Raw genomic sequence first — 11084 nt, 5'->3', positions numbered from 1 at the left:
CTATTGCACATAATAGAGAAAAAAGGCAAGAAGATCTGTTTTTATTGTATTTCTAGGGAGCTTCATATCATTACAATTTGTTTTCATTGACATTGTGCCTGTTTTAATATACTTTTCCAATAAAGTAGATAATGTAAAAGCAGTTTTTAACTTTGACACTAAAATAGATCATCTTAGTAAAATTAAAATTTAAGCTGCTTTGATTTTCTTATACTATAGTCTTTATATTTAAAGGAAAAATCTTAGTCCAAGCGTCAATCACTATTATGGCATAGCCTACAAATTTTAACATGAATTATTTTGGAAAATGCATTAAAATTATATATTTTACATATACAAATATATTTGTGTGTGTATCTTTATTCCCTTAGACAGTTTTAAAAGCAGACTTTTTTTAAAACTCATTTATCCAAATCCTATTTCCCTATTCCTGTAGAGTTCCATAGAGTCCTGTTGGTTGCATCAGTGTTGGTACCTGGGATAAGATTTTCATCTTCCCCTTCAATCAAAGAGTCCCACTGATCAAAATCTTTCTGAAGTCCTGTAATACATAAATGTTAATAGACATGTTACACTTTTGAGCGTTAAACAGCTGAAAGCCTCTAGGTGGCACTATAGAATCACAAATTACACAGCTTATATCCTGTAGAGACAAGGTGGTTTCTTCAGCCGTGATGTGGCTGTTTTAGCCACTTTATTTGTTTAAGAGATGTTTCCACAGCATGGAAGTCTACCCTAGTCTCACAGAAAGATTATTAGCTTTAACAGGTAGACTTGCTTTCTGTGATACATAGTACACACAGCAGCAAAATTAAAATTCTCAAATTTGTTTTCAAACTGCTTTACTGCTATGTCAAATTGTAAACCAAGTGGAGATAGCTACAAGTGGGAGTAATGCTGTATTAAGATAAACAGCTTTGTCCTGGGAATCATTTGGTTTCTATCATGAAAGAATGTTAGTTTCTTACCTAAATGCTTTTGTAAGAATGCTAATGAAGCTTTGTTGCTAAGATCAATAGCTACATATGAATCTATAGTTCCTTTTAAAATGAATATGTATCCAACTATTTTGCCAGTTGTAAAAGTGAAGTCATCAAAATTGTGATGGACAGCACCCCTAAAAGAGAAATGGAACATTTACAAATCACACATTGTTTGATAAAATTATTTTAGTACTTATGGTGCAGGAAAGAAATGGGCCTGGTTGACCTATTTGCTAGAAACTAGTAAATACTGAGAAGTCAAAAATTGTAGATTTGATCTTTTTAGATGTATTTCAGGGTAACAGGCTGTTCATTTGGGGTTTCTAGAGTATATCCATCTTTTCCTCTGGAAAAACAATTCAGATCATCCTGTCTTACTTGGTATGTTGGTTTTAGAAGAAATTATTACAGCTTTTTAGTGGACTGGAATACTTCCATTTGAGTTGATAGAATGTGTTGAAGGGTCCCTGAACTCAGAGCCAGAAAACTGCTCCTTCACCACTACCACTTACTAGATGGAAATCTATTTGACACTAGATGAATTACTTTGGACTTAAGACTTGGATTAAACATTTTTCAAAAAAGCAAAGTAAAAACCAACTCTTGTATTATTTAAACTGTAAGCACCCTATAAATGTCATGCACTGCTCTCTAAACTCATCATCTGCCTAACATCAAATAGAATGGCCTTTTTTTACAGCTCATTTTCTACCATCTCTCAGATATTTGACACCTGATGACCTTCTTGCATTTTCTTTGTTTCCTTGACATTATACTTTCCTTCTGACTCTGTTCCTTCTCCTCTTTGTTCTTCACTAGCTCTTCCCTCTTCTCCCATCAGCTAAATGGAAGCATCTCTCAAGATTCTTTTCTCACTTTGCAATCTCATTTAGTCCAAAGGTTTCATCCATGACATTCCGGTTTGCTAAAGCTACCGAAATGCAATATGCCAGAAATGGATTAGCTTTTTCAATAGGTATTTACTAGGTTGCAAATTTACAGTTCTAAGGCCATGAAAATGTCCAAATCGAGGCATCAAGAGGTAGAGACCTTCTCTGAGGAAAGCTGATGGCATCTGGGGTTCCTCTGTCACATGAGAAGGCCCATGGCTGGCTCTGCTGAACTTTCTCTCCCAGAGTTAGCTTCTGGTTTCAGTGGCTTTCTCCAAAATATCTCTGAGCTTCTGTCTTAGCTCCTGTGAGTCCTTGCTTGCTTCTCCCAGGGACAAATTCTGGATTACGTATCTTAGCTTCTCTCCAAAATGTGTCTCTCAGCTTCTGTGAGCTCTGTTTCTCTGTGAGCTCTCTTAAGGACTTCAGTAAACTAATTAAGACCCACCTTGAATGGGCAAGGTCACATCTCCATGGAAATAATCTAATCCAAAGGTCCCAACCACAATTGGGTGGCTCACATATCCATGGAAACAACCTGTTCTGGTTTGCTAATGCTGCCATTAAGCAAAATACCAGAAATGCATTGGCTTTTATAAAGGGGGTTTATTTGGTTACACAGCTACAGTCTTAAGGCTGTAAAATTTCCAAGGTGAGGCATTAACAATCAGATACCTTCACTGGAGGATGGCCAATGGTGTCCAGAAAACCTCTGTTAGCTGGGAAGTCACATGGCTGGCACCTGCTCTGGCATTCTGGTTTCAAAATGGCTTTCTCCCAGGATGTTCCTCTCTAGGCTGCAGCTTCTTGGGGCAAACTCTGGGCTAGTACCTCCAAAGCATCAGCAAAACTCTGCTTTCAACGGCCATCTTCAAAATGTCTCTGTAAGTTGCAGCTCCTCTCTCAGTTCCTGTGTGTTCTTCAAAGTGTCCCTCCTGGCTGTAGCAAGCTCAATCCTTCTGTCTGAGCTTATATAGTGCTCTAGTAAACCAATCAAGACCCATGCTGAATGGGCAGGGCCATACTTCCATGGAAATGATCTAATCAGAGCTATCACCTACAGTTGGGTGGGTCGCATCTCCATGGAAACATTCAGTCAAAGAATTACAATCTAATCAACACTAGCACCTCTGTCCACACAAGATTGCATCAAAGATAATGGCATTTTGGGGGACATAATACATTCAAACTGGCACACAATCTAATCCAGAGATCCCATCCACAATAGGTCTGCCCCCACAAGAGTGGATTAAAAGAACACAGTCTTTTATGGGGTACATAACAGATTCAAACCAGCACACATGATATCATATAAATTACATGCATTTCCAATTTGTGGTTAGACATCTCTACCTGGATTTCTTAGCCTCGAGCTAAGAAATTCCAAGGTGAAAACACAACTTTCTAGCCCCTCCCAGGACAACTCTTCCTCTTCACTTTTCTGCTTCTTATAAGCAAACCACCATTCTTTTAGTCATCCAAGCTGAAAACAGAGTCACCTAATCCCTTCTCTCTCTTCCCCACATTCCAATAAAGCTTGAGCATCAGAAGCATAAAGAAGGTAGAGACAGGCTCATGAGAGAGCTAACAGTAGAGACCTGGATGCTACCAACAGTCAAAGAATGTCCTGAGAAGAAGCAGAGGGTGGAGGAGAAGGGGGATGAGCAATCTAAATGACGGGAGAAGCAGGAAGGAGTAGGTCATGGTTGTCAAGGGAGGAGAAATGGGGGTAGCCAACAATGTCAAATGGACACAGGGAGAAAGCCTGAAACTGCAAAGAGGCTGCAGGGTGTGGCATGTAAGCTATGACATGCAGTAAGATCTGTGTCCTTAGCAGGGCAGCTTCAGAAGATGGGTGGGGACTCAGGAAGGTAGACTGCAGGAGTCAAAGAGTGAATGGAAGGACATGAAATATTAAATATAGGTTATTCTTTCAAAGAATTTAAAGAGTTTAAAGAATTTTAATCTTCAAAGAGTTTAGCAGGGAAAGAAAGAAAAATGAGCCTAGCAAGGAAGTAGAGTTGAGGGAAGGTTAGGTGTTCTTTATTATTTGTGTTTTAGGATTAAACTTGCACATTCAAATAGGCTAAACTGAAATCCTTACCCAAAATACCTAGACCTATCCTCACCATCTATCGAAACTCTTAATCCTTCAAAAACCCAATTAAAATCCCATCTCTTCCAAGAAGCCTTTTCTGATCACCTCCATGGAAAAAGACCTTCCATTCTCTTATTTTCTATATTGTATGTGCTTCCTCTTTGTCTCTCCTCCTTTTCTCTACCTAAATCAACTAAATTTCAGATAAGGGAGAGTTGAGATCTATCTTTGCTTTGCAATATCTCACTTAGAGTTTGAAACCCTATTGGGGAGTTCTTTTTCATGTGTAAGACGTAAGTACATTGCCGATGCTCCAGGGATGACATTTTAAGTTAGGGAATTTATGAATTCTTATTCTTTTCCAATGGGTAAGCATAACACATATCTCAACAGTTGATCTGACTTTCCCTTTAAAGAGTACCTAGCTCAGCCTTACGATGAAAGACTCCTCCTACGCTCAAAAAGTGCAGGCATGCTCTTGTATTTAGACAAAAGTAGCATCTATCCTAATGAAAACTTTAGTTACCAATATATATTCTACATACATTAACACTATTTAAAACATTTTCATTTTTAAAAGAGTAGGTCTAAAAGGACTTGGAAACTGAGATTATCTAATATCCTCCCCTGTTAAAAGTATAACAACCAATATAACAATTTTATAATGGCTACTAAATGATATCTGTTGATGTTTATCCGAGTTTGAGGTTTCTGTTCCTGATGTTGAAATAAATCATTTACTAATACTTACCTGAGTGTTATCATTTTCCTTTCTTTATCAGGTAAGAAGAAATTTCCCATTTTTGTGGTATTTTGAAAATGGTGGAATTTTTCAGAGTTGATAAAGAAGAGGGGTTGAGGAATTCTGGTATATACTTCATCACCCAATGGAAACAACCATGCATCCAGGGCAATACCACACCTGCAGATATTTGTTGGCAATGATAAAAGAAGGCTGGTTACACTTTGGCTGGGAAATAGGACCTCCTAATGCAAGGGTTAATGGATGCACCAGTTTATTATGGGTTATCTTGCTTGGTTTAAGAGGTATTATACCTCAAAATGTAGGTTTATAAGGTAACAGGACTGGAATTATGTAATCATTTTACCAAGGAGTATTTAGGAATTGCAACCATTAGAAATATATAATACCCTTTATTTTTTTATTCAATTAAAACCTTTCTTTTTCAAAACACATTTTAAAAATAACTAGTCTTCAAAACTGTGCATATCTGAAAAAGTATAAAAAATGCACTATTTTCTAATGTTCTTAGACTTTCTGGGCACTCTGTATATTTATTATAGCATTTTCAAGGTAACAAACAGACCCCCTACTTTATAATTAGAGGTCTTTTGCCTGAAAAAGTGCCTAGAAGTTGAAGAAAAACATATTGAATATATCATTTGAAAATATAATCATCATTCTGTTTTAAAAGTAAGTTTATCCTATGTTTCCTGACCTTTTGGACACTCTGTATTATGTACTAAATGGATGAAAGAAGAGGATTCCCTTCTACTGAAATGGATTTTAAGACATATAGGAAGGTGAATTTTCACAAATATTCCTACCCACTTTCTATGTGGTTATCCCTATGTGATCTCATCAGTCAGAGATGATGTGGTTGACAAAAGGAAATGTTTCTGCAAGTTAGGAGAATGGGGTCTGGTCACAACTCCAACCCAAATAAGAGTGTAATTTAGATCCAACTCCATTTTAAAGATGAAAAAAAAAAAAAAAACTAATAAAAATGTCCTGTCTATTGTCAATCTAAAAATACTATAGATGGCAATAGTATTATCACAATCATTATAGAACAGAAAAAAAACTATTTATAAAGATAAATTCCCACATGAAAATGTTAAGCCCTTGGATCAGATAAATAAGAATGAGGAGGAGGAATTTTAGAAGTAGAGGGAATTTTTAATAGCAGGAGAAGTCAACGGTTTCTGCCCAGGAAAATTTATATACAGTACTTTTGGGAGGCAAATGAATAGAACTATAAAACCCAAAGGATCCCTTTCTTACTAAGAATTTACTAAAAATTATATCTCACATGTGTAATTGTCAACCATCTCCCCCCCTCCCCAGAAAAAAAAAAAAAAAGTTTACCATTCCCTTGCTTTACACAGCTTCATTCTCTTACCTGAATCTCTGGTCTTCACTAAGGGCCTGAATAACTGTTGCTCCTCCAAAAGAATGTCCACTTATTGCTATTTTATTCCTATCAATAGAGTCCTACATGAAAAAGCATGATATAAATTCACAGCTATCTCATGGGGTGTAAGAAGAATAGACTAAATGATTTTGTGAATCATACAGTTATTATTCATTTCATGGGCACGGATAAGTACCTTGGTTTCTTAAAAAAAGTGAAAAATACACATATAATACATTGTATTATATCTGTATGTAAGTTAAAATTTGTAAAAATTCAAAAGTGAACCTAATGGTCCTTCTAGTCACCTACACTTGAAACTTCAACATCAATGCCAAAATCTATATCTTCCCACCTCACGTTTATTGGTTTTTTCATTCCATGAGTTATTTATTGAGCATCTGCTCTGTGCCAGGCACTGTAGTCTCATTTTCAATGAGCTCACAGTCTATCAGGGAAGAGAGAGATACAGAAGCATGATGCAAATACAATATAATTGTTCCAAGGAGCACAAATGACAGACACCTAACCCAGTCCAGGGGAGGGCACTGAGATCCAGGAAAGCTTGGAGAAGCCGATACCTGGCTGGGGTCTTGAGGGTTAACCAGGAATTAGCCAGGGGGTAGGTTGTGTCATGCAAAGGAGGCAACATGTACAACACGGAGACAGGAGAGGAGGCCAGTTAAGGGGCAACAGGCTCTTCGGTGTGTCTGGAGAACAGACCACCATATTATGCCTCTAGTGCTCTCTAATCCCTGTTCTTCAAGCCCTTTACAAATATTTCTGAATCTTGGCTCATGTTGTCCACTCTACCAGATATTCTTCTACTCCCTCCCACATTTTGTCCAAACCTTTTAACTAATATTTCAAGATCATGCTCAAAGACATTCAAGAGTCTTTCAAGAAATTATAGTACTTCCATTGAATGTATTGCTGAACCAAGTGAAATGGTCATTTTTTTTTGTCAAAAAAATAGACTCTTGGCAATTTTATATGTAGTTCAACCTAACGAGTTTCTCATTACTGTAATACTTTGCCTGTGATTTTTTGTGGCCATTTATCATGTTGTAACTTGAATTATAGAAGAAAAGCAGACAATTTTTCCCATAATGTAGACACCCTTTTTCAACATGAACAACTTAGGGTGGTCACTGCCTAGACATCCCTGAAGATTGGGAAAGTGATTACACTAGAGGAAAGGGTAGCAACAGACAAGATGGAATTGAACAAAGGATTATGAATACTGAATCTCTATATAATTTTCTTCTTCTTAGTTGTTAGGGTATTAACACTAGCTAGAAGGAAAAAATTGAAATGGTGGAACTTTACCCCATAGCATCCTTTGAAATTTGTTTTACAGCTTTTTAAATTGTAATTTGAAATTGTTATCTTTTTGTATATATTTTATATTTCACAATAAGGAAATAACTGAAACTATGGTACTGTGACTCATAACATTTTTGGAAATTTCCTATATAGCTGCTTGTTAGATCATACTTTGAAAGATACTACTTTTTTGCATATATGTTATATTTCACAATAAGGAAATAACTGAAACTGTGGAACTGTAACTCATAGCATTCTTTGAAATTTACTTGTTAAATTGTACTTGGAAAGTTATAACTTCTATGTATACAAGTTATATTCCACAATAAAAAAAAAAACGATAAAAAAAGAAAAAAAGAAAAAAGACAAGGTTTTCTAAAAAAGGGTTTTTTAGCTCACCTTCAGTTGTTTCACATCAAACTCTAAATCTAATACATTCTCTGCTGGCTTTCCATGATCAATGGCAAGAATCAAATTGAGAGCTTGAGAGCACTCCTTTGCTCTTTGATGCACCTAGATATGGTTATTCAAAGAAGGAAATCACAAAGTAAGAAGCTGTTACACTTAGTTCAAAGTTTGTGTAGAGGTTGCACATGGGGAAAAAAATGGTTGATTATAAATGGGAAAAGTCTAATCAACGGTAAGTGATTAGACTTTAACTCAGCATAATAACACAGGTACCAGCTTTGGAGGTAGATTTAACTTAGTGCAAATCCTGGCTCTCTTTCTTATTTACTGTGTGACCTCAGATGTTTGCTTAACCTCTCTGAGCTTTCGTTTATTGTATAATAATGCCTACCTCAATGAAATGTGGGTAAGATTAAATGTGAAAACATATTTAAAGCACCCAGTGTAGAGCAGCAGCTATGGTGTTTTATTTTACTTAAACTTCCCAGCATCTCTGTTATCATTATTTTGTAACAAAAGGAAGCACAAAGCGATTAAATGACTTGTCCAAGATCACTCAACTGCAAAGTGATGTACTCAGAATTTAAACTAGGGAGTCAGTTTCTAAGATCTGTACTCTTAATGCTATTCCATACTGCTTCTCTAAACAGTAGTCATTTAAAATAATATTTTATATTAAATAGAAAATTATTTTCTAGCATCTTTAAGATTCTAAAATTAGAAGTTCTAATGCAAAACAATTCTGTATATGCACTGTTATCTCCCAGGATTTTTTTTTTTTGCCTTTATCTTTACTATGAACAGACATTTAATCAAGAAAATTTTATTATATAGAGAATCTTCTGACAGATTTTTTGGGAATGGGAGGTAGAAGAGCTAGGGGCATAGCCTGCTATATGTAAAATTAATTTAACAAAGGTCTTCTTTTTGCACAGGCTCTTTGATCACCAACCCACTTCTCCTCTTACTGAAATGTACCTGAAAATTTCGGTCAGGTTCCTCTTGTTTTGGATAAAGCCAAGACTTGTTCCCTAGTTCTGCAGCTGACTGGTCCTTAAAATAGTAAGTTGCAGATGCAGATCCATCTCTGTAATACACAATTATAAAATTAATTACTTTTACTCTTTTGCTCTTTTCCTTCATTATTTCACCATGTTCCTCAACTCTATCCTTGACACCATGCCCCAGTGATATTTCTGACTTCCCTCTTTTACAGTATTTTTTTTTTCATCAGAGGCCCCCAAAGGAATTCTAAGAAAAAGACCTTGTGATGAGTAATCTCAACCCTTTCTATATTCACAATTCTGGAGGCACTGTCAGCTGTTTTGAAAAATCACTCTCCAGAATCAAATTTCAGCTCAGCCACTTAATGGTTGCATGACCTTGGACAAATTACTTACCATTACGCAGCTTTATTTTCCTCCTCTTTAATGATAATAGTAACCATCTCATAGGGTTGTTATGAAGATTAAATGAGATGATACATGACAAACACTTAGCATAGAAATGTTAGCTGTTTTTCAATTCTTGACAATCTAACTAAAGCTCTTGTTTTTCTTATCATGTAATCATAGCTGACAATTCTGTCAACACTTTTAGTAAACCTTTATGAAAGTTACGAGTATAGTTAGGGGCATTAACATTCCCTGTATTAGGTTAAAGAGCCCAGCACACAACAGATGACGTACCTGTGTTCCACAGCGGCAACTATAAACCCATGAGATGCCAGGTCAATACCAATGGCAGAATAAATTGTCCTTAAAAAAAAAGAGAAGGAAGTATTCATCTACTAGTCATATGGAATGAAAATACAATTACAAGGCTGGGTCCACTAATATGACAGGGAACATGGAAACTATCGCATCCCTGTAGTAGTGCCCCGTGGTAGAATGGAGAGCCAGATATTTGACAATATCTGGAGGTATTTTTTGTTATCATGGCTGGGAGGAGAGTTCTACAGGTATCTAGTTTTTAGAGGGATATGGCTAAACATCTTAAAATGCCCGGGACAACCCTCCACAGCAAAAAATTATCCAGTCTAAAATGTCCATAGTACTGATGTTAAGAAACCCTGGTGCAGTGTTTACAAATATTGCCTTTGAGCATTTTAATCTCAGCTCTGCCACTTAACAGCTCTATGACTACGATCATATATATATATTATGAGGGCAGTACAGTACTGTATTTAAGAGAATAGGACCTGCATTCTGACCACTGAGCTTGAATCCTGGGTCCACCACTTATTAGCTTTGTACCTTGGACAAGTCACTTCCCTTCTCTCTGCCTTGGCTCCTTATCTGTAAAACTGTGAAGCTATAATAGTATACTATCTTATGGAATTACTATAAAGATTGAGTTAGTGCACCTTCAGTGCTTATAAACATGTCTGAAACAGGGAAAATACTTCACACGTTAGCTGTTACTTAAGTGATTAGACAGAGTGCTAAGCAACTGCATTTATACCCTCTTCCATGTCTTCATTCTGCACAAGCTTTACCCTCATCAGCAGAAAATGTCCACAAAGAATTAAAATGAGGCGGATAGGAACTGTGATGATACAGGATCTTTTTAGGAAGAAGAAATGGTCTCATACAGAGATCAGCAAACTTTTTCCATGAAAGGCCAGAGGGTAAATATTTTCAACTTTGTAGGCCATACAGTCTTTGTCACAATTACTCAGTTCTGCAGTTATAGCACAAAAGCAGCCATAGACAAGGCAAAAAGTGAATGAGTGTGGCTGTGCTCCAATAAAACTTTAAAGAAATAGGGAGCGGGATGGATTTGGGCTGCTGCTTGGGCTACAGTTGGCCAACTGCTGGTCTAGGAGAAATCAAAGAACTAGGTAGACATCAATTAACAGGCTGAAGATAATTCTTGATGGCAGGCGCTAGGCAACCTCTTCCCAGCTAAGAGCCACCTTTTGTTTACTGAAAGTCTTCCGGTCCTCTGAGGTAGAGGAGGGGGAGTCAATTGAGAAGGTAGTAGAAGAAAGTGGAGAGGGTGTGGTGGTCATGAAGCCATACTGCTATAGAGAGTCTAGTCGACTAAAGGTCCCACCCAGCTCCTGTCCCTCTGGATCCACCAACATGTTCAAGCCAAAGCTAAGCTTCCTGTGGGCTGCTCCCAGCCCGTGAATGAGCACAGCATGGGAACAAACATAGACCTATTCCTGTGAGGCTCAGAACTGCTCTGACAGGCAATTTTGGCTCAAAATCTCCCTCCT

General features: G+C 36.9%; 1 protein-coding gene across 9 annotated transcripts in view; it reads right to left on the bottom strand.

Annotated features, from left to right (window-relative positions):
• Positions 1–11084, bottom strand: part of PLA2G7 (phospholipase A2 group VII) — a 62929-nt gene that overhangs the window by 4738 nt on the left and 47107 nt on the right. For 6 of the 9 annotated variants that reach the window (XM_037842836.1, XM_037842829.1, XM_037842835.1 and 3 more), the window contains 7 exons: positions 9550–9618; positions 8840–8948; positions 7853–7966; positions 6116–6207; positions 4723–4893; positions 969–1117; positions 23–541 (listed from right to left, as the gene is read on the bottom strand). In XM_037842836.1, the coding sequence (XP_037698764.1) occupies positions 417–541; positions 969–1117; positions 4723–4893; positions 6116–6207; positions 7853–7966; positions 8840–8948; positions 9550–9618 (829 nt within the window). In that variant the 3' untranslated portion in view covers positions 23–416. Of the gene's footprint in view, positions 1–22; positions 542–968; positions 1118–4722; positions 4894–6115; positions 6208–7852; positions 7967–8839; positions 8949–9549; positions 9619–11084 lie in introns of those variants that run through there. The other 3 variants (XR_005217852.1, XR_005217851.1, XM_037842830.1) reach the window with 1 other exon arrangement.

This window comes from Choloepus didactylus, chromosome 7 (genome assembly GCF_015220235.1).
Source record: "Choloepus didactylus isolate mChoDid1 chromosome 7, mChoDid1.pri, whole genome shotgun sequence".
NCBI lineage: Eukaryota > Metazoa > Chordata > Mammalia > Pilosa > Megalonychidae > Choloepus > Choloepus didactylus.
Note: the sequence above shows the minus strand (reverse complement) of the source record. Positions and strands in the feature narration are given on the sequence as shown.